Source organism: Squalius cephalus (genome assembly GCF_949319135.1).
Source record: "Squalius cephalus genome assembly, chromosome: 20".
Classification (NCBI taxonomy): Eukaryota; Metazoa; Chordata; class Actinopteri; order Cypriniformes; family Leuciscidae; genus Squalius; species Squalius cephalus.
This window is the reverse complement of record NC_137141.1, coordinates 33,648,280-33,672,114: the sequence shown is the minus strand read 5'-3', so window position 1 is coordinate 33,672,114 and position 23,835 is coordinate 33,648,280. Positions and strand designations below refer to the sequence as shown.

Genomic DNA, 23,835 nt, shown 5'->3' with positions numbered 1-23,835 from the left:
GGCACTTCCAATTTAAAATCTGTTAAACCAGACATGATGCAAAACGACAAGTCAGATACAAGTGTGAAGTCTCTTGTTTAATAAGCATTGTATTTAATTTCTACATATTGACTCAATGACTTTTTGTTGAGTCCTCAGAGAGAGGATGACATAAGTGGAGTGTGGAAAGAGGGAGTGTGCGGGCATGGAGTGTGGTGTTGCTCTCCTCCCCAGTTCTAACACTCTGCTCAATAAAAGCTATTAGCCGTCTATTTCAAGTCCATCGTCTTTATTAAAATTAATCCACAGGCAGGTAAACCCCACACTTTACACAAGCAAGGATTGGTTTCAGTTTTATTGAAAAAATCCCTTTTGCCCTTGAACCATTACAGGACCAAGTGAGGCCTTGCCTTCCCACTGAATGCCTAGAGAGAAGAAAAAGCCAAGATAGAGCACTTGAAACAATCAAAAGAAACCTTAGAGCAAAAGCTACAAACCTCCGTAGGGAGAAGCAGCAAAATCACTATCAGGACCACATGTTGAGTCACAGCAACCACAGACTTGGTCGTTTCCATCAGCAGCAAACCACCTGCAACAAGACAAATACATGGAAGCTTCAACATGAGCAATGTCAGCTATAATAAAAAAAAATAATAATAAAAAAAGAAAAGTACCCATTGGCAAAGGAACAGGATTTGCGCTGAGCGTCACTGGGTGCAGAAGCAATAGTTGCCTTCAGAATACAGGTTATGTAGATCTGCAAGGGATGACAGACAAGTCACAAAACCAAAGCAGATGAGAGGAGTCAAATTAATGCATGATAGTCGCAGTACATACAGAAGGACTGTTGCCCTCCTGGAACATAAATGCCTCCAGCTGGAACTGGATCTTGTCAACCTGAGACCGAGGCATGAAGCGGGAGCTGGAAGCTGTAGTTTTGGCATCCACAAAGCACCTGACGACAAAAATCACAAAGAGCAACTCATGAATGTCAACTGTAGAGCATCAAGCAACTAGACTTGACCCATGACTATGTGACAAAGTGGTCACAAAATACAACTTAACATCAGCCCTATAACATCTAGGGCCAAGACCTTACCCATGATTCTCAATGAAGGAAAATCTTGGAAGGGAGTTCACATCAGGTACTTGAGTGGCCACACAGCGGTCCACAAACACACGCAGAGGCACATGATTGTACTGCTTCACAGATGCCTCGATGTTAATAACACCACCCAGGAAATAGGAGTATGAAGGCCTCTGATAGGACCAATCATCTACACAAAAAAAAAAAAAAAAAAAATTCAAACCTTCAACCTTGCGACTGTGGCCATTTTATTAAACCTGTACCAACCCATCATGATCTTCAGGGAGAACAGCAAGACTTCTTGACCAGCCTCTGTTGAAGCATAAGGGACCCATGCTGGCCTCAAGGCATCACTGCTTACACTCTGAAGCCTGCGGTTCATGAACGTACACATTAAATGGTCTCCCAGTTGCACAAGAAGCAGTGAAGAGCCAGAGAACTTACCTTTGATAATGGCATTGAACGCCAACAATTGCACCTTCGGAACGGGTAATTGGAGTACCTGCAAGCGCCTCAGGGGTGTAGGTAAGAGAGAAGGTGTAGACAAGCTCATCCTCATTCATCTGTAAAGAGACTGTGGTTAACAAGAGGGTCATCCCAAAGACTTTACATATACCAAGGCAGTGCCCTCATATTGATATGAATGGGAGAAAGTGCTCTGTGCAATAGCTCTTAATTAAGAGCATCAGATGTTGTTGGTTTGAAGGGTTATTTAAAAGCTTATATTTAAAGGGTTATTTGAAAACTCAGGATTTCCCCATTCAAATGGATAGTACTTGGTCTTAGCTGGTCCCTGGCATTGTAAATGACAAACAAGTAAAGTAACTTTCCTTGAAAGATTTTGGCTCTCATCTGCCACAACAAATAACCCATTAAGATTGACGAGTTCTTACCATCAGCACGCTGTTGCAGTCCTGTAATTCATACTCAAAGATGAGCACTCTTGACTCAGGATCCTGACCAACAACAGGACATCCACCTAAAGACAGACCAGTTGGCTGGATCAACTGACCATTGCTGAAAAAGTCCTGTTGGACTTCTACAAGAACCCGGTTCTCGCCGCATTGAACCGCTACGCTGCTGGGAGTCACGGGTTGCCTCAACTGGAAGTCCACCGCCAACTCACTCTGCACCTCAGGAACAATGGGATACCTCCAATCCAAAGGCTTCACTGGACCCTGCAACAGCTGCTTCTCCTGAGTGCCAAAAGGATCCTGTGCAAGGCTTTTGAAGTCGGGACCCAAAGGACTCTGAAACTGAGAAGCCCCTTGCAAAGTGTTCCAGAGTCCTCGAGGAGAAAGGCCAGAACTTCTGGAAGCTGGATCTGATTTTGGCCCAATGCTTCTTGGACTATGACTGTACCTCAATCTTCCCCAGACATCAGGCAGATCAAATGCAACTACCAAAACCAACACTACTTTCAGGAATCCCATACTAAAAAACTTTGACTCAAACACCACAACATACACCAATGCTTGGCTTTGCCATTTTGTACAGATTTGAGTTAAGGTGGCTCCTCCCCTTTTACCTTAATTGATTATCCTTGATTCTCCTCTGGACCTGTAGAGTTTATGCATTTTGGGAACCCACCGCTCTTCACATTAGGCTTGCTTGACTTCATGCAGCTCTGCGCAGACCGATCGGCGGCTGACTTAAAGCAGTGCATGCCGGTTAGAAATTTTGTCTGACTTGATACAGCGCCGACACCACGTGACTGTGACGTATGCCATCAAAGTAGGCGAGAGCGATTCGAGAGTAGCCGGAGAACTCAGCCAGCGCAGCTTCTCAAGAGCGGCTGCACTGGGCTGCACAAGGGCTGATGATGACACAGCTGTTCCACGATTGGCCGGATTCACTGCATGAAACTCGTGTTTATTCGAACACCTTTAGTTCCTCTAAAGCTCTCAAATCAGTTTTTTATAACAGTAAACACTCTTTTCATGTCGTTGCGATGTTATATTGTGTCATGTTTATCAAATTAAAACTGATTAAAAAACGTAGACTCCACTTCATTGATAGTAGCTTATGTTGAACTTTATTCTTGTTCAAAAACAAGACGCTGTGTGAAGCAGTACATAAAGTATTGAATGAAAATGTCTCTGAAACATCTATTATTTGGCAAATATTGCATTTATTTCACTTCAGCTGTGGTAAAGTATGCAAACACCACGTGAGCTGTCACCACGGGAACCAGAAAGTGTCCGACTTCACGTCTCCGTTTGCAGCTCCTCCCCGCCTGCACGCGGCTACTCTCGCTGATCGGGTGCATCCAGCCGCAGCCGATGTCGAACACACCTATTGTGTCTTGCTGCTTCTCAATTCGCCTACTTATACTATGCCCTAACAGTATGTACACTTTTTGTGAAGAAAAAGTACATACTTTTGAGTGTATAACAGCAACGTTTTTAACGATCGCTCTCAATCGCTTAGTTACACGTATCCTGTCACGTAAACTGACCTGTAATTCATCTGGTCAAAGATAAAATCCTCCACATTTAATTTAGTTTCCTACTGTATCGGAGAGAAATTCAGAAGCATGTTGATCTGCCAGTCGCGGGTCTTTCATGCAGAGACTCTCCTCATATTAATTAAACCAGTTGGCTGGATCAACTGACCAGTGCTGAAAAAGTCCTGTTGGACTTCTACAAGAACTCAAGTTATTTGTGTAACCGATTGGAATCTGAACTAAAATGATTGATGTCCACATTGTATATTGCAACTAATTCAGATCTATCATATAGATTCAGATTTGTGTATCCATGCCGCTCTTTCACTTTCCAAAATATCTGCATTGATTTCTATGGAAATTACATTGGTAAGCATACGCCAAAAACAACTGCAACAAAGGGGTTTGCAATACAGATGTTGTCTTATTTACAACGTGTACTAGCCACCGCACTGGACTACTGCATCTTCTTAGGCCACAGCAGAATCATAGGAGGCTGGTAAGAGCAGCTTTATTCCATGCTGTCGTCTTCACTGGTCTCATACCATGTCTTCATGATGTTGTCATTTTCTGCTCATTGAGCACTTTACAACAATCTTGTTGCTGCAGTGACTTTCAGCATGTTTCATAAACCGTGTCTGATGTTTACATTGTGTGGCATGAGAAAGTTGCATAAATCACATGAAACCCAATCATAGCAGTCAGAGTTAAATTGATTTACAGAAATGTGATTCAAATCAGATTTTAAACAATGAAATGAAGTTTGAAACAGATTTGTAAAAAAAAAAAAAAACTGACAATCTTAATATAGCCAAAATGTGCAGATGAGTGGATCCCTTGGACCAGGACTGAAAAGCCACTGCATTAGCAAATGAGTGTTTTAGAAAGTCACTAGAGGACTTTAATATATCTACATTCATTCACAATTTTACAAAAAAGAAACTGACAGCTAGTCAAAGATAACTTATGTAAACTAACGAGCACATTAGTGCAAACAAATGATAGACTAGTTGCATTGTACACTAAAACTACAGGTCAAAAAAAAAAAAAAAAAAAGTTTAGTTTTATATACCCACTACAACTTAATGTGATCAAACTTCAGTGGAAGCGGGTTACAAACAATAAAGTGTCACAATATGCACAAACACAGGAATATTATTGGGAGACAATTCCATTGCATCTGCAGTGCTTCATGAGACAAGGTGTTCATTGCAGAGCGCTTTTGGAATTCTTAAGAGCATCATGGGTTATTTCACCAGGAAATTTACAATTAAACAAAGCAACAAACTGATGACTTAAAGTATACATCAATTAACCTTGGTCTTACACTAGCAGCCTTTAAAAAAGGTTTTTAAATTCCTTATGGAGAAAAACATTTGCAAGTCCCATATAACAATACAACCAAAGGGTTCCAGGATATATGGGACTTACAAGTGTACAGTAGGACTATCAGTTTTACCACATTGGCAGAATGAGGCACTTCCAATTTAAAATGTTAAACCAGACATGACGTGAAATGAGAAGTCAGATGCAAGCATGGATTGGTTTGCCAGTTTTATTGAGAACCTCCCTTTTGCCCTTGAACCATTACAGGACCAAGTGAGGCCTTGCCTTCCCACTGAACGCCTAGAGAGAAGCCAGCCAAGTTAGAGCACCTGAAAAAAAACAAAAAAAAACAAAAAAAAACCCTACAAACCTCCATATGGAGCAGCAGCAAATTCACCATCAGGACCACATGTTGAGTCACAGCAACCACAAACTTGGTCGTTTCCATCAGCAGCAAACCACCTGCAACAAGACAAATACATGAAACCTCCAACATCAGAAGTCAACTTAAAAATAAACCCCCAAAAAACCCCCATGTACCCATTGGCAAAGGAACAGGATTTGCGCTGAGCGTCACTGGGTGCAGAAGCAATAGTTGCCTTCAGAATACAGGTTATGTAGATCTGCATGGGATGACAAACAAGTCACAAAACCAAAGCAGATGAGAGGAGGAGTCAAATTAACTCATGATATTCATAGTACACACAGAAGGACTGTTGCCCTCCCGGAACATAAACGCCTCCAGCTGGAACTGGATCTTGTCAACCTGAGACCGAGGCATGAAGCGGGAGCTGGAAGCTGTAGTTTTGGCATCCACAAAGCACCTGACAACAAAGCAACCACAAAGAGCAACTCATGGATATCAACTGTAGAGCATCAAGCAACTAGACCTTACCCATGACTGTGACAGTGGTTACAAAAAGCAACTTAAAACAGTCCTACCGCATCAAGGGCCATGACCTTACCCATGATTCTCAATGAAGGAAAATCTTGGAAGGGAGTTCACATCAGGCACTTGAGTGGCCACACAGCGGTCCACAAACACACGCAGAGGCACATGATTGTACGGCTTCACAGATGCCTCGATGTTAATAACACCACCCAGGAAATAGGAGTATGAAGGCCTCTGATAGGACCAATCATCTACACACACACAAAAAAAAAAAACTTTAGGCACAGCCACAATTGCAAGGGTAAAGGTTTTATTTTATTGGATGAAAAAACCTGTACCAACCCATCATGATCTTCAGGGAGAACAGCAAGACTTCTTGACCAGCCTCTGTTGAAGCATAAGGGAACCATGCTGGCCTCAAGGCATCACTGCTTACACTCTGAAGCCTGCGGTTCATGAAAGTACCCATTAAACGGTCTCCCAGTTTCACGAGAAAGTGCAGAAAGTCACAGATCACTTACCTTTGATAATGGCATTGAACACCAACTATTGCACCATCGGACCGGGTAATCGGAGTACCTGCAAGCGCCTCAGGGGTGTAGGTAAGAGAGAAGGTGTAGACAAGCTCATCCTCATTTATCTGGAAAAAGATTGTGGTTACCAAGAGGGTCATCCCAAAGACATCACATATACCAAGGCAGTGCCCTCATAATGCTATGAATGGGAGAAGGTGCTCTGTGCGATATGGTAGAATTCCTGAAGAGCAAATCACCAATCAATCAAGTCTTCACATCACTACAGCTGCCCTCAGAAGCACCAGTGTTGCCAGAGATAGTCAATGTTTTGGAGACATGCACATTGGCTGTTCCTGGGTAAAAACTAGCTTTAACACTTAAGGCACAAGATTTGTTCTGGTTTCTTAAGCTCCTTTCATACCATTTGTTGGATAGTTTACCTGAATAACCCTTGAAGGGTTATTTAAAAGGCAAGTAGCTTGAAAATTCAGGATTTAACAACAGAACTTGGTCTTAGCTGCCCTGGCATTGCAAATGACAAACAAGTTAACTGACTTTCCTTGAAAGATTTTGGCTCTCTTCTGCCACACCAAAATCACCCATTAAGATTTAGGAGTTCTTACCATCAGCACGCTGTTGCACTCCTGTAATTCATACTCAAAGATGAGCACTCTAGACTCAGGATCCTGACCAACAACAGGACATCCACCTAAAGACAGACCAGTTGGCTGGATCAATTGACCATTGCTGAAAAAGTCATGCTGGACCTCTACAAGAACCCGGTTCTCGCCGCATTGAACCGCTACGCTGCTGGGAGTCATGGGGTGCCTCATCGGGAAGTTCCCCACCAACTCACTCTGCACCTCGGGAACAACGGGATACCTCCAATCCAAAGGCTTCACTGGACCCTGCAACAGCTGCTTCTCCTGAGTGCCAAAAGGATCCTGTGCAAGGCTTTTGAAGTCGGGACCCAAAGGACTCTGAAACTGAGGAGCCACTTGCAAAGGGTTCCAGAGTCCTCGAGGAGAAAGGCCAGGACTTCTGGAAGCTGGATCTGATTTTGGCCCCATGCTTCTTGGACTATGACTGTACCTTAAACTTCCCCAGACATCATGCAGATCAAATGCAACAATCACTAAGACAACTATCAGGAACCCCATCCTAACAAACTTTGACACAAATGCCACAACACACACCACCGCTTGGCTTTGCCTGTTTGTACACCTTTGAATTAAGGTGGCTCCACCCCTTTGACCTTAATTGATTACCTTTGATTCTCCTCTGGACCTGTAGAGTTTATGTATTAGCCAATGAAAACGTGCTATAATGTCACTAGCCAAAAAAAGGCTTGAGGTTTTAATCTAGTCTTTTTGCAATTAGGAAACTGACCATATCCATGATAGAAACTTAGCCTACATTCAGACGGCAGGCAAATGCAAATCCGATTTTTTGTTCATATGTGATCTGTTTTTCTAATGACAGCGTGAACAGCACAAACCACATGGAATCTGATCTTTTCAATTCCGATTTGGGCCACTTCCATATGTGGTACTAAATCCGATACAGGTCAGATGTTTTGCAATGCAACTTCAGTCTGAACAGTCAAATCAGAATTAATGTTTAAATCACTTTAAATCAACATTTGTTACAATTCTGCACTCATGGGAGTCAGATTTTGCATTCCCAAAGTTATCAAGACAGTTGCGTAAGGTAATCAGTGAATAACATTGATTTGTCAGAGCTCATAAACATTACAGTGACAGCTCTACAAGCAAAACATGAGGGTTCAAATCATAAATGTTTAAAAATTCTGCTCTGTTTTTTTCATCTTTTATTTTATATATATACTGACTGAGCATAAATTCAATGGCTTCCTTGGCAGATCACACAATAAATAAACGGGTAACCGCTAACGATGCAGGCCCACTGGTGCGGAGCGAGCATTTACAATGATTCCTTTGGAAGTTGAGTTTCACGCTCACACGGTGCATTGTGGGAATTGACAACGGACTGGAGAAAGCGCTGAGCGTCAGAAGTTTGGGCATAAAAATATGCCGGTTGTCCTGAAATTTATGCTGAATTTAGTGCATAAATCATGTTTTTGTGTGTTTTTTTTTACACATTGGATGCTTTGTTATTGTTATATGTTAGATATTGCAGTTTAGATCCATCAATTGTGATTATACTGGCTGGGTTTACAAAATTGGCAGGATATTTTTTACTTGGTGTATTTGGAAACAAAGCTTTCCTATTTCCAAAAGTAATCGCATGCATCTCTGATTTTTATATTTGCTCAGTGTAAAAAAAAAAAAAAACACAAAAACCCAAACCAGATTAGACGGTGGACGGTGCGTGTCCACTAGAGGCTGACATTTTTTGGGGGGAATCCAGTGGGATGGCATTGTTTAAGATGGCTTTCAGTTCAATAAAATAACATAAAAAACTACATTTTGGATTTTTATTGAACTAAGGTGGGCGTCCTGTGATCTACTGTATTTTTTGAGCCCGATCTCATGAAAGTGCGTATAGCACGAATGATGTAGCCTATCATTTATAGGCCTACGCCAAAACGAGTTTTTGCGTACATATGATACGCAGTTTTCGCGTGCATATGATACGCACTTTATGGCGTGTAATATGCACGCTCTCCTCACCCCTAATCCTACCCAAGGGGTTTACAGTGCGTATCATTTGAACGCAAAAACTCGTTTTGGCGTATAAATGATACGAGAAATATCACTCGGTTATAGATACGCACTTTCATGAGATCGTGTTGGATTTTGCCCCCGTTTTTTCGTGGGATTGGGATTGGGATGGGATGGGATTTTTTTTTCTGGGAGTGGGATGGGAGAGGTTTGAAAATCCACTGCCGTGTCACCCAGGCCAGTGTCACTGACGCGATGCGAGCAATTTCAGTTCATTCATGGAAGTTGAGCTTCACGCTCGCGCGTGTGGATCAGTTCAGGACCATGATCTGTTCATACGGGAATCTGATATTGGATTAAAACAATGTGGTCAGCTATACAAATTTTTTTTTGAGTGCTAAGGATCGCAGTGTGAACGTGGCCGTGTCTTCTAAAAAGCACCTGAGCTCACATAAATAATATAGATTATTCATAAATATATTTAAAATACAAATTACATAGACAAAACAGTTACTTTTTATTTAGTTTAGTATAATCACTTAAGTCCGTGTGCACGCGCATCATATAGGCTACTATGCAACAAATGAGCTGCAAGGAAAACAATAACTGTCCCGTTTTTATTCTTCACTGTGTATTTTTAATTCTTTGGATGTGTAATAACACTTTATTACTTGACTACTTCTGATTTAATTCAACGAGAGAGATAAATCAACATATTGATAAAACATTTTTTCACTTTCAAGAGGTGGAAAGGATAAAGTTTGTTGCACTGATCACAGGGAAAGTCTAAACATTTTATGACCGAAACCATTTTAGAAATACCGAGACAGCATTACAATTCACTTAATACCTTTTCAAGTTTTTTCCAACAAGGTTATTTTAATGCATCCACAAAACCATCACATAAAACATGGAGACCTCTTGTGGCTGATGGGATACATTGTACATACATGCATAATTTACTATATAAATGATTTGTTTTATTTTTACACAATAAAATGTCTTAATTCCCAGAAAAGGTCAGTTTTACCCTTAAGGACTTTGTAGAAACTTTTACATGCATTTGTAGTCACATTTTTAGTAATACAAGAATTGTCAAAAACAAATACCAACTTGACGTTAATGCATTGACAAACTTCCCTTATAAAACAAAAAGTACAGTAGTACCATGGTAAAGTGATGGAGTTAGATGGTAATACCACAGTACTTTGCTGCAGTGTTATAAAATAAGTAATAACAATAATAATAATAATAAAACTTAGACCAAGGTAACATTTCTAATTTTCATTTACGTGCTAGAATTACTAAAACTTAAAAATAAGGCAATATAGATTTTTTAGTAAAAATGACAAAAGCACATAAAATTACTTAAACTTAACCTTATAATATATACATATACCATAATGGCATTTAAATATTATGCAAATAACATTCTGTACTCAACCCTCTGATGGTCTTCGTTTAGGAGTCACATCCTGGGCCTTCCAGGTCAGAAGTGACCGGACACCTAAAAATGAAACTTCCTCCATCCCAGTAAAAACCAATGCAATTTATTTTTGTTCTATAATATTTATTCTTTTTAATTTAGTATTTTGAGACAATTTGATTGAACTTATTAATATTTATGCAATATTTATAGTCCATTTTTTGCCATTGAAAATAATGAATTATTTTTTTTTTCTTTTTTTTTTTCTATACAGTATTTTCAGTTAAAATAGAGACTAGGCTTTCAGAAAAAAAAAAAAAAATCAATTTATTAAACATAAAATTAAATAAATCATGTTATTGCATGGGTTTACCACTAGATGCCTGTATAGCTCTAAATGGAGATGCTTGTGAATTCTAGGTTTATAACATTTTATTAATTATTTTAATAATTATTATATTAATTATATATATATATTAATTATAATTGTGTTATGTTTTTCACTCTTGATGTTTTAGAGTTTCACCCTTGATGTTTTAGAGTTTCACCCCTTCATTGCTGAGCACTTTTTTTCTGCATCGTGGCCGATTTGTAGAGAATATTTGTGTTTTTGTCAATTTCCCATTCATTTCCTGTGGGGGTCATTTTTGACCAAAGACCAAAATTGTGACTAATTTTTTTTACGACCACTTAGCATGCTCGGATCATGAACTAATTTTTTTTTTTGTGTTCACATACCTAATGCCAGAAAAGTCACCAAGTTTCGTAACATTCCAATGAAGCTGTGATTTTTAAAAATTCAAAACAGATTTTTTGTAATCTGAATTTATTGGTGTGCATGTGTATAAAAGTGTGTTTGTATGTGTGTGTGTGGGTGGGTGTGAATTTTTTGCACTCTTGATGTTGTAGAGTGTCACCCCTTTACTGCGGTGTACTTTTTTTTTTAGAATCGTGGTTGATTTGTAGATTGTACAGAGAATTTTTGTGTTTTTGTAAATTTCCCATTCATTTCCTATGGGTCGGTCATTTTTGACCGAAGACCACGAGTGTGACTATTTTTTTTACGACCAATTAGCATGCTCGGATCATGACCTCAATTTTTTTTTGTATCCACATACCTAATGCCATAAAAGTCACCAAGTATCATAACCTTCCGATGAAGCTGTGATTTTTAAAAATTCAAAACAGAAAATGATTCGGTCAGAAATGACCGAGGACCATCAGAGCGTTAATACAGAAAAACAATTTATGCTCTTCAAATCCTCCTTCCACCCAGTGTAAAATAAGATAAAGAGACAAAGCATTGCTTAAACAACTTAAAATATTTATTTTCTGAATGAAAAATATAGTTGTTTACAATGGGATATAATTTAGCTCTTCTGACAGCTGTACATCATCAGAACACACACTCATGATGATGGCGGCAAGTTTAATATGGTTAAAAGTTAATAACACTTAAAATCAGCCATATAAACAGTATGTGCTATTAATATACATGTATTCCAAAAAGCAGCTCTGGGAAGGGCTTTAACAGTCCAGTTTTCAGCTTTGTTCATAAATTGTCTTGAATCTCCGTTTTCCAGTTCAGATGAACACTGATCACGGGCCGCTCACATACTAAATACGAGCAAACGCCTAAATCTAGAGCAATAAAACTAAACATGAATAATGAAAAGGTTCTGAGACAGACATTGTGCTTTTGTAACCATTTACTCAAACACTTACATGACTTTCACCTCATATAGTACTGACGGATAAATGCGGATTCAAGCCATCGTGTAGATATGTTCAGATCAATCGAACTGTTAAACGTATTAGTTCATTCACGATTTGAAGTGATATTCAGAATTCAGATGCATAAAAAATACTATGAAAAAAAGTGATTGTCCTTCACAAAAAAAAAAAAAAAAAAAAAAAAAAAAAAAAAAAGGACATTGCTGTTGTTTTACGCACCATTCAGAGCTTTAGAGTGAATTTCAGGTCATATTTTAGCCCAAAAATCTAAAGAAAAAATATTATTATGACTATTTTATATTTTGCATGGAAAATAAAGCCTATTTTGGGACAATTAAACCTTTCAGCAATGTGAAAAATCTCATTACTGGAATTCAGTAATTCATCAGGACACAATAAATTAAATTCAGCACAACAAATACTTTCAATTGCACTTACTTAAATTGCATTGTTTTTTTTTACTTTTGTTTGTGAAGTGAAATATGACCTGGATATTTTCTGTGAAAATCAATCAGCGCTGCTATAATAATGAAAGATTAGAAGACCTGATTGCAATGTGAATTAAAACGCCAAGGGCCTACATGATTTGATATGGCACATTGTGCTTGGTTAATGCAGTTTCACAGTGTTTTAAGACTTTAAGATAAGAGAAGTAAATGAACTCAATATGCTGAAAATTCTTTGGTAAACCATCATAGCTGGTCTGTGTGTGTGTGTAAGTCACAAACCGTTAACAATATACCCAACACTATTGTTCACTCCAATCCACAAGTCAAGTCTGTGACGCTCTTTGGTGCGTCGGGTTATTGAATGCTGGTGGCTGAAAGAGCTGAAGAAATACAAAAACATCCCTAATGCAAAGAGAAAGCCTTTCTGATTATGATACGTAGAATACATTTGAGAGTTTTCATATACAATTGTAATACATATTGTAAATTATTTATAGGTTGCGTCTGCGGACAGAAAATAAACCCTCCCGTCTTTGGCTGCATTCGAACTCGAGATGCGTCTGATCAGTGAAACCCATTCGTAGAGTGACACGCTCATGACCAAAATCTCAAGAAACAGCTTAAACACTGGACGTGAAACTCCCGGAGTCCTGTAACATCCATCCCATGATGCAACAAGGTGAATCTCATGAAAACAAACAAGTCGTTTTATTTAGCGTATAGAAAAGCACGTTTTTTTTTTTGTGTGTACATTTTGCCTTTACTTTCATGAACTTTGCATTGTCCATCGTATTAATATTTTTTGGGGCTTTTCGTGAGATTCACCCGATCATTTCTACTGAAGTGAAATCCACACACGTCTTTAAACACCGTGTCTGCCGTTTTCGTTTTGGCGTGCTAAACCTTCATGCGTAAACTAGTAAAATCCACGAGGAACCCGGTATAAAAGAACCACTGCAGTTCAGCGCATCATATTAAATAACAGCTGCGTCATTCGCGTCTATGTACAGCAAAATAAAAGTGCTGGGACTGGCGTCCGCGATCACGTGTAAAAGCCCACAGGGACATCTGTGAATAATACTGGATAAAGAGAGCGCGGCGCAGTGTCCTTCATACTTGCCCCGTCACTAATACTGTGAGGAAGCCAAGCCGCGCCGGCGCCGGCCCGATGCGATGCGTTCACGGCTCCGGCGGACTGAGAGGTCGTGAGAGGGCTCATGGGACATGAGCCAGCGCTGGTCTCAGATCAGTCTGGAGTTTCTCAGGAACTGAATGAGCACTTTGTAGATGAAGGTGTACTGTGAGAGCGTCTGCACCATCATCATGCGTTGCTGTCGCAGCAAAGTCAGAACAGTCGGGACGTCCAGCATCTGTTGGGAAACAACCACGCATCGTCAGACCTCACCTTTACATTCTGGATCTCAACCATGCTTTAGAATATTAGATAAATAGGCAAAGCAATGCATACTTATGCATATATATATATATATATATATATATATATATATATATATATATATATATATATATATATATATGTCATACGCAATGGAAATTCAAAGGGCTGTACATAATTTGTTAAATTATATATATAAAAACGCACAAATACAAAACAAAAATTGTTTTGTAACAAATGAATACGATCAATAGTAAAAGATATATATTTACATTTAATTAAATAACATCTACTTAAATAACATTTAATATTAGAATAATTCCAAAAAATATTAAATATGAATAACTTTAGTTTTGAACTCGTGTCTTGTAACATGAATCTGTTTTTGCACTGATATTAGACAGATATAGAAGAGAAGACGAAAGAAAAGAAAGTGTTGGTATTAATGGATCAATGTACAAAAAGTAAATGAATAAAAAAATACATATAAATAAAATATATAAATTAGGGCTGTCAAACGATTAATCGTGATTAATCGCATCCAAAATAAAAGTTTGTTTTTACATAATATATGTGTGTGTACGGTGTATAATTATTTTCTATATATAAATACACACACATGCATGTATATATTTAAGAAATATTTGCATGTATATACTGTGTATATATATTTATATTATATATAATTTATATTATATATAAATATTTTATATATAAATAACACATTTTTCTTAAATATATATGCATGTGTGTGCATTTATATATAGAAAATAATTATACACCGTACACACACATATATTATGTAAACACAAACTTTTATTTTGGATGCGATTAATCGCGATTAATCGTTTGACAGCCCTAATATAAATATAAATTAAACTATTAATTTAATTATAACATTTAATATTAAAGTAAAATAATTAATTTTTTTCATGTATTTAGGTTTAACAAGTGTTTTATGAATCTGTTTTTGAACTGATTCCTTCAGTTGCTACAAATCATTTACATAAGAAAGATTAAAATATTGTATATAAAAAGAACTAAAACAGAACTAAAAAAAAAACACATTATTTTAACAATTACATTTAATTAGACATTTCATATTAAATTATAATCATTAAAATATAACAAAAAATGATATTTTGCAAAATTTCCAATTTTGCACTGATATCAGATAGATTAATGTATATACATATTTATTATTAAATTATTATTAATATATTTAAGAATGTATTAAAATAAATAATTATTCATTTAAATGAATATGTTTTATTTGATTTGTAAATCCATGTATTTTTCAAAAACAATCATCTTCTTTTTTTAATAAATTTTTTTTTTCTGTTGAATTTCCAGCTAAAGAAATCAATGTGTGATATATACCATTAACTTTATATGAAATGTCTCATACTGTGACAGGATTACAGTGCAACCCAATAAACTATATTTATGATCCCTAGGTCAAATTTTCATAATGTTTTACAATGTTAACCAACGTCAATGTCTCAATGGCTGAACGACTGACCCCAGGTTACACAACAGCACCACAGTCTGTGCTTCCGCCCCTCGCTTTCGTCATATTAAACCATGTGCCATGACTAAGGTCTCAGTGTGGTTCAAACCTGTCCAGCCACATGCCTACATATGCAGAGAACGTCGTCATCTCTATTCCTAGCAACCATGTGTTCTGTAAGCTGAAGCAGAAGTGTAACATTTCTTTCTGCCCTGATGCCTACGGTGAGCAGTGTGTGTAGTTTACCCCGGTAACCGTGACCATTTCACCCTGAGATGCTCTAGTTCTGCGATGCCACTGTAAGCACAGGACATATGTACCTCATTATGTTCCAGACAAGCGATCATGATCTCAGACAGAATGACCACACCAGTGCGTCCCACCCCTGCACTGCAGTGCACCAGAACCGGCAGGTTTGTGTTCTTTGGGTCGCTGGAGCTGTTGGTGTGTCGCCTCACGGACTGGATCTCCTCCAAGTACGCTGAGACACAGAAATAGAGCAGTTTAAAGAGACATGCCAGAACAGTTATGCTGCTTAAAGTCATGCATGATGAACGTCACCACAATGTTTCTTCAATCATTTCAAGCATGTTCAACAATTCAAGAGAACACTTTCACTTTTCTTTCTGGTCTACTAACAGAGAAATGTACAATTTGTCCAGACAATATGAATATGAAAATTATAAACAAACACATTTGCAGATGCTAACACCACCTGTGATGTCTTGAGTGCCAAAAGCAGTGATGTTTGATCTGAAGAAAGCCTGTTATCTGTAAGCACGTTTCCATTACAGATTTGCACAAAACTTTTGCAATTTTTTCTAAATGTCGACAAAAAACTATTGCGAAATGACGGCGTTTCCATTAACCGAAACTTAAAAACTTAATTTTTTCATCTCATAAGTCATTCCAAAAATCATGGCAAGAGACGCTGGTAGGTTTACGTATATCCCAGCCACTGCACTGAGCATTATTATTAATCAAAGGAGACGTATGTGTGTTATCCAAGCATTAATAGCAAGGAAAGACCCTTACAGTGAGCGGCACATACGAGGAGTTTCTGGGTGTTTCTCCCTCAGATCTGTGTCGAGGTCTTGATTGTGGCATTTATTTGAGGTTTAGAATCCAGTATTCCTGTCATTCTTTTGTCTTTTATGAATTTAATAAAGAACTCTGTCTCATATTCTGTCCAAACACACCGCGTCATCTACGTCAGGTGAACTGTAAATGCGCAAAAACTGTTTCCAGTGCAGTTTTGCGAAATATTTATTTTTCGAATTGCCTGAAAAACCTCCTCAAGCGATAAATGGGAGTTTTTGTCGAAATTGACGTGTTTCAATTGGGCGTATTTTCAATTTTGCAATTTCAGTTCGCGCAATGGAAACGCGGCTAGTGTTACACTGTGTCCTAAATACACGTGATGCCGTGACGCGCAGCTGCATGTTAATCAGAGTGTTTGTCCTAACCAGCCGCGACGGCGACACATGACGATCCTATTTTAGAAACGGTTTCTATTTTTCTGCGGCATCGCGCTGGAACAGCAAACACAAAGTGTGGCGATGATGATCTCAGGGACTGTTTATGTGCTTTATTTAATGTTAAAAGCGTCAAGCGTGTAATGTGACTCTGAATATCATTTAGTGCTCCAGCTTTGTAGCTGTAAAAGCAACAATGGATAATTCACCTCAGATCTTGAAATTAAACAAATGGAAACAAGAACGTTCAAACTGTGAACAAACAAGTGAATTATTTGACAAAGATTGTTTTAGTAACTCAGTAGCCTATGTATTTGAATAATGTTTAAATGGTGTAATATTTGTGAATTTGATTATGTAGCGACTTATCCATTTTCTTGCGCCGTCAAGATTACTCTCTGGTGCCGCGAGACTCCGCCCCCACACACTGTTCTGATTGGCTGTGGGTTTTGATTGATTTTGACGCAGTCGCGTCTAGTGTGGACAGACAAACCATCTGGTTAGGACACGGTGTCATACTTACAAAGAAAGCCTTTAAAGTCCTCCGGGCAGCCGTGATCGGGCCAGTCTGTGTACTGCAGGTGCCAGACGGTTCGCTCCTGTCCTGTGAGGAGATGTTTGATCTTCAGGCCCGTTGTGGCGTAGCACCCTGAGTCCGTACGGAAGCGCGTGGTGATCTTAAATCGTCCATAAGTAACAGTGTTGTGGCGAGAACCCAGACGAGGCCAATAGCGGAAACTCTTCTCACGACCTCCTTCCTGCAGGTCAGGAAACAAAACAAGCCAGTTTGAGGATGCAAAGATTCAGAGTCAGAGTGTTTTATCTAGTGCCATGTCAGCATTCAAAGCTAATTTCATGGCAGAAATTAAATTACAAAGATACAAATACCATATAAATAAAATAAAAAACAAACAAACAAAAACAGCAAAGATTTTTTAAATGAACATTATGATAAAAAAAAAATCCAAAACCTTATCTTACTAAATAAGGTAACTTCATAAAAGAGCATTCTACTTGTATTAAGTCCAGGACAATCTAATAAAATATGTTTAACAGTTTGGGGAATCTTACAAAACATGCATAAAGTTGGGTCTTCTTCACCTTTAAGCATAAAAGCATGGGTCAAACTTGTATGACAGGATGCACAGATTTAATAAGGCAAAACACATCAGTTTGAAGAGTGACACTGTAAATGACAAATAGGACTTAATTTTAATCGATTCTCATTTTGATGACGCAAAATCTCGATAAACGTTAGTTGATGCATGCCGTGAACAAACATTATTTGTAAATTGTAGAACCTGCCATCCAATAAACTGCAAGAAGCTTTGTGACTTTTGATATGTAAAATTTACAGAAATGAACCCTCGTGTAATCGCTCGATCAGTGTTTCAACCGCGGAAAGAAGGATAAATCAGCTTGAGAACAATGTCACGTAATGTACATTTTACTGCAGGAAAGCCATTCAATGTCCATAGACTCGATAGTCAGCTACGTCAGAATATAATATCATTATATTTTTACTTAATCTGTTCTTTAATATTTAATGCATGTTTAAATGAATCCATCATTATGACAGGCACTGCTTAACAAATTGGAATAAAAACTTATATCATTAATTGCAAAGTTATTATTATAAAAACTACCTTATATGCAATTAAAATGCTTCTACACAAATCAATTTTATCCTTTAATATTACAGTAACGTACTAGCTGACAGGATTCCCTGTATGGTTTATTATAGCATTAGTTGTAGAGATTACACAATTTATATATATATATATATATATATATATATATATATATATATATATATATATATATATATATATATCGATTAGATATTAATCGATATATATATATATATATATATATATATATATATATATATATATATATATATATATATATATATCGATTAGATATTAATCGATATCTAATCAAATCAGGATTGGAATTGAAACAAATCGCAATCTTGTGAATTGAAATCAAATCATGAAATTTGTGTCAGTACCCAGACCTAAAGTAATAACAACCACATTTCCTTTCCGTGCATGCAGAGATGTGTTTTAATGTTCACCTCCTCCGCTGTGACCATGCCGATGATGGCAACTCCTTGTTCCCAAACCATTTGCCAGAAGTCTTGGCAGGTGCTGGAAAGCGGACCCTGAGATGCGATATAACTCCACTCTTTACCTCTGACCGTAACCTGGTAAACACAGCGACACAAATCACAATATGAAGGCTGATTAATCTGATATAAATCAACACATAAATAAAATATAGCTGCAAGCATCAACTATTGGGGTCCGAGCACTTTAAGACCTTCAAGTGCATGCATACAAATATAGGCTTTAATTTAGCAAGCCTGAACAAACCTAAATCTAAGCTATTTCAGGTAATTTACAATAGAAATGTAGCATTTTAACATTCATAACTGTTATATGCCTGATCGACAAAGTTTTGAATGCTCCTTAGACTAAGTGTTGTCCATTATTGTTTTGATCACTGTAGCGCCACCATGTGGCCAATCAGGGCAAGACGATTGTTTCACCAACCCTTTAAACCAGTTTCAGATGCCTAGGATTACAGTTTGATCTGCACAATCAGTTTTAGGGCATAATAATAATAATAATAATAATATATATATATATTTTTTTTTTACAAAACAGCAGGGTTTCAGCAGTTTGTGCTTAAACTTTGAGGGTTGGTAGTACGTCATTAAGATCTCTAGTATTATGGTTTGTATTATAAAAATTCGTATGAAATCAGCAGGGTTGAACTCCTAAAATTAAATACAATGTCATGAAGTATCGATGCATAATGTCCATGCATGATTGAATGTGCACAGATGGACAGCTCACCCTGATGTGTGAGGCGTTGATGTAGCCCGTGTTGTTCTCTTTGGTGGGCACCAGCTCCACACGCGTGTCGTCGTAGGGCAGGACATCCTGGAAGCGGTTCCTGTCGCTGTTCTCGGGCATCTGAGCGATAGTGCACTCACAGTTGGGCCGCTTTTTGTGCACCTGCTCGTACTCTGTGAACACCATCCCCTGCTCCATTCGCTGCTCCAGGATCTTACACTGCAGGAAACACACAGGACATGAGCGTCTGTTCAGAACGTAATGTCACACAGCATGCTAACAGCAAGTAATGACGTATGACACGCACTCTCAAAATTCCCCACTCAATAAGTATTTTAGTTGCTATACCACTGAACATCTGCCCTCAACAGAACTGCTAGTTGATGACCTCACTATCAATGTTTATAAACTATAAAAGTGGGGTGGAGAACAAGATCTGGCAACTGGTCAAAATTAGACAAACATAATGGTCCGATTATTCCTAAAGGAGTTTAGGCCATACAAATTACGGGAGTTTCCCGGGAGAAATAACAAACCGGGAGGGGTCCGGGAGATAGGGCTAAAAAACGGGAGAAACCCGGGAAAAACGGGAGTGTTGACAAGTATGGTATAAGGACACAAGCCGTTGAAGCTCCGCCCCCTGTGCAGGGAACAGCAGCTCATTTGCATTTAAAGGAACAGACACAAAAACGGTGCGTTTTTGCTCACTCTCAAAAAGTGACAATTTTAACACGCAATATAAAAATATCTGTGGGGTATTTTGAGCTAAAACTTCACATACACACTCTGGGGACATCAGAGACTTATTTTACATCTTGTGAAAAGGGCATTATACCACCCGTTTAAGCCAGTAAATTAAAATAGTTGATAAATATCGTTATCAGCTTTTGTTGAGGTAGATTCATCTCTCGTCTGAGAGAATGTGCAACAGACAGCAAAAGTTTTTTGCTTTCACTTTTACTTTCAGAGAATAAAGAGCACGTTTACATGCACATTCTTTACCCGGTTATGCTGAACAAGCCGACAGTGCATGTGATCATGTAAGTGCGTTAACCTGTTTTTCTTTATCAGAGTAAAGCCATAAACGGCTTAAGAATAAACCGATAGATTTTTGCCCTTCACCCTGATTTCTCCCGGCATGTAAACACATTAACCTGCATTCTTTGGGGTTATTGAAGTGTGCTGACAGGCTATATGGTAAATATCTTATTTAATCCTGCCCCTTATTTCACAAAATAATATTATTACAACTTAAATAGATATGCAAATACCGCATATAATCTTTCAGGTCTTACAATAACTTACAACAACATACAACAATACCTTTAAATTACAATTCCATTCCTGCATTTAGGTCTATTAATTTCTGTATTGGTCAAGTAATGATTTCTTTAATCTATTTTTGAAATGAATGATATTATGGCTCTGTTTGATGTTATTGTTCAGTCTGTTCCATAAGGTGACCCCACAAACCGAAACACACATGCTTTTAACAGTAGTTCACACAAGAGGTTCTTTGAACACACAATGTCCTTTTAAATGATATCCCCCGTCTCTTTCATGAAACATCTCACGTATGTTACAAGGTAAGTTATTTTCTTTACCTTTAAACATAAATTGTGCAGTTTTGAATGTAACAATGTCCATAAATTTCAACAAATGTGAATTAAAAATGTTAAAATACTCTTCAGTTTTTAATGCTTTATTTAACGTCACATCAGACATAATAAATGGAATACTCAAGAGTCAGATACACTAATTATTAGGTTATTAATGTTTATACCTCACTACCAGGAAATAACCTGATTTATTAATAAACACTCCTCCTATTTCCAAAAATAGAAAAAGAGATTACACTTTATTTTAAGGTGTCATTGTTACAGTGTAATTATATATTCAAGTACTGTGTAATATTAAGCAACTACATGTACTTACTATAGGGTTAGGGTAGGATTAGGGTTTGGTTGAGGGTTAGTTGCATGTAATTATGCATAATTTATTGTTATTACTATGGTAAGTACATGTAACATATGTAACAAGGACACTGTAAAATAAAGTGTTACCGAAAAAGATGATCATTTTCCGTGATTATAAAAAGTAGTAAGTAAATAAGTCAAGTCACCTTCATTTATATAGCGCTTTTAACAATAAAGATTGTTTCAAAGCAGCTTTACAGTGATAATAGGAAGTTACAGTAACAGAGATTTTGGCTTTACAGCAGCTCTAGAATAAAGTTATTGTCCAGCTAAAGTTAGTTTGCAATAATAAGCAAATTAATGAGTAAATAAGTAAGTAGTCCACCACCAGCACTCAAACTGAAAGCAGAACTTACCCGCTCATCATTAGACGCGTTCTCTGGGTCGTCCTTCCCTTCATCTGGCAGTGGCATTCTGGACAGAGTCAGGCCATTCAGAGCCGCCAGCTTCAGGGGTCCCACCTTCTTGACCTCCGAGCGTTTCTTCATGCCCTTCATATCCGGAGAGAGCGATGGAGAGAGCGAGAGAGGAAAACAGAGTCTGAGGATCGGGATCTGAGATACAGCTGTGGCTCTTTGGCAGAATGCAGCTTTTCAGGTCTACCGGCCTGTTGGGCCGCATTCTTCAAGTCATGCGTATAAAGTTACGTTTCTGGGCTCACCCCAGTGTACAAACACCTATTCTACATGCTGACGAAATTAAAATAAAAGCCTCGCCAGTCGGATCATATGCAATTACAAATCAGTTTGGATTTCCTTTATCAAATTACTCTAATTGATCTTTTTTATATCTGCAAATGATATTAGAGATGCACTGATTGCAATTTTCTTGGTCAATTCTGATTTTCGATTATCTGTAAGTGTGACCTGCCGATACCGACTTTTAAGTAAAAAGTCGGTAATAAAATAAGAACAAATAAACAAATTGCAAACAGCAGCACAAATAAATGCAATAGAATAAAGAGAGATGTGAAATAAACTAGGGATGCACCGATCCTCAGTATCGGCATCGGCTCCGATACTGCCATTTTTGGCGGATCGGGTATCGGTCAGACGAGGCCGATCCAAATCTGATATTGTGCGTATACTATTCAGTGTTATTGTTAAGCCCCACAAAAGGCACACAAACATTATAAAGCACCATAAGTTTTCGTGCACAATATTATAAGTGTTCTGAAGCCATTATATAGTATAATGTGAGATATAAATTAATATTTAAGTCGTTAAATTCAAGATCACGTAAACGTTTCCCTCAGCTGCTGCTGTCAATCATTCTTCATTCAGCACTCAAACAGCGCGTCGCGCTCGGTTACGACAGTTAACACGATGAAACTCTCTCCAAGATGATTCAATGTTACTATTATTATACTTGATCTGTAGATAAAGGTCTATGGTTTCGCATAAAACAACTTTATCTTACTGGACTTTATTGCTGTATACCTTAATCATGTTACTTTCTACCCCGGATGTCTGTTAGATCTCAACACTGGAGTAAAGTCAGAGAGCACTATTTGTTCTTCACGCGCACAGTAACTGAAATTTAAAACTGTTAAAAGAAAATGCTGAATAGACTATTGCATAGATAGATACTGTATAATACACTACGCATCAATATGTATTTTCTTTGTGCTTTAAACTTTTCAATGCGGACTCGACGCGCTGCGCGCTGTGACTCATGTTGCTTCAAGCGCATCATTCTGCGCTCGGGATGCGCATAAGCGCTCTGTGCCGTATCTGTGCACTGTATTGGAGCCTTTCATATCATAATACAGTGAGGCAATGAAAGATTATCAATAGCCGTTCTTGTTCTGTCCTATCTATTATGTTGCTACCTCATTAAACAGCTGTGCTATACATTTAAAAAATGTCTAAATTTTATAGTAGGATATAAAATAATTGCTATTTTTGATTTGTATCTTGTTTTTCATGAATGTATTTTACAACAATACAAAGAGCAATGTGTAAAGTTTTACCAGATTTAGTGTTACACTTATTGTCTCTAATTTGTTCCCCACTAAACATTTTTTTTCACAAAATGTTCAGATTTTATACAATTATTGTGCACTCGTGATTTTTCTAGACTACATTTTACTGCTAAATTATCCACTAATCTATT

The 23,835-nt window shown here is 37.8% G+C and overlaps 3 protein-coding genes across 4 annotated transcripts in view; all 3 read right to left on the bottom strand.

The window, feature by feature from the left end:
• Positions 1 to 251: 251 nt before the first annotated feature.
• LOC307147657 (zona pellucida sperm-binding protein 3-like) lies at positions 252 to 2,522 on the bottom strand. The gene is made up of 8 exons (XM_079852564.1): positions 1,960 to 2,522; positions 1,511 to 1,629; positions 1,334 to 1,437; positions 1,079 to 1,256; positions 817 to 934; positions 654 to 736; positions 477 to 568; positions 252 to 404 (listed from the first exon to the last, which is right to left on the bottom strand). Exons 1-8 carry the CDS (start codon positions 2,497 to 2,499, stop codon positions 334 to 336), a joined length of 1,305 nt encoding a protein of 434 aa, XP_079708690.1. The 5' UTR covers positions 2,500 to 2,522; the 3' UTR covers positions 252 to 333.
• A 2,531-nt stretch (positions 2,523 to 5,053) lies between these two features.
• LOC307147658 (zona pellucida sperm-binding protein 3-like) lies at positions 5,054 to 7,433 on the bottom strand. The gene is made up of 8 exons (XM_079852565.1): positions 6,869 to 7,433; positions 6,252 to 6,370; positions 6,073 to 6,176; positions 5,804 to 5,981; positions 5,545 to 5,662; positions 5,379 to 5,461; positions 5,209 to 5,300; positions 5,054 to 5,138 (listed from the first exon to the last, which is right to left on the bottom strand). Exons 1-8 carry the CDS (start codon positions 7,403 to 7,405, stop codon positions 5,068 to 5,070), a joined length of 1,302 nt encoding a protein of 433 aa, XP_079708691.1. The 5' UTR covers positions 7,406 to 7,433; the 3' UTR covers positions 5,054 to 5,067.
• Positions 7,434 to 12,687: 5,254 nt separating this feature from the next.
• The window catches only part of ptpn21 (protein tyrosine phosphatase non-receptor type 21), a 32,448-nt gene continuing 21,300 nt past the window's right edge, over positions 12,688 to 23,835 (bottom strand). For both annotated transcript variants that reach the window (XM_079852524.1, XM_079852525.1), the window contains 6 exons: positions 22,077 to 22,211; positions 19,745 to 19,963; positions 18,961 to 19,089; positions 17,404 to 17,638; positions 15,726 to 15,886; positions 12,688 to 13,869 (listed from right to left, as the gene is read on the bottom strand). In XM_079852524.1, coding sequence (XP_079708650.1) covers positions 13,741 to 13,869; positions 15,726 to 15,886; positions 17,404 to 17,638; positions 18,961 to 19,089; positions 19,745 to 19,963; positions 22,077 to 22,211 — 1,008 coding nt within the window. In that variant the 3' untranslated portion in view covers positions 12,688 to 13,740. The remainder of the gene's footprint in view (positions 13,870 to 15,725; positions 15,887 to 17,403; positions 17,639 to 18,960; positions 19,090 to 19,744; positions 19,964 to 22,076; positions 22,212 to 23,835) is intronic.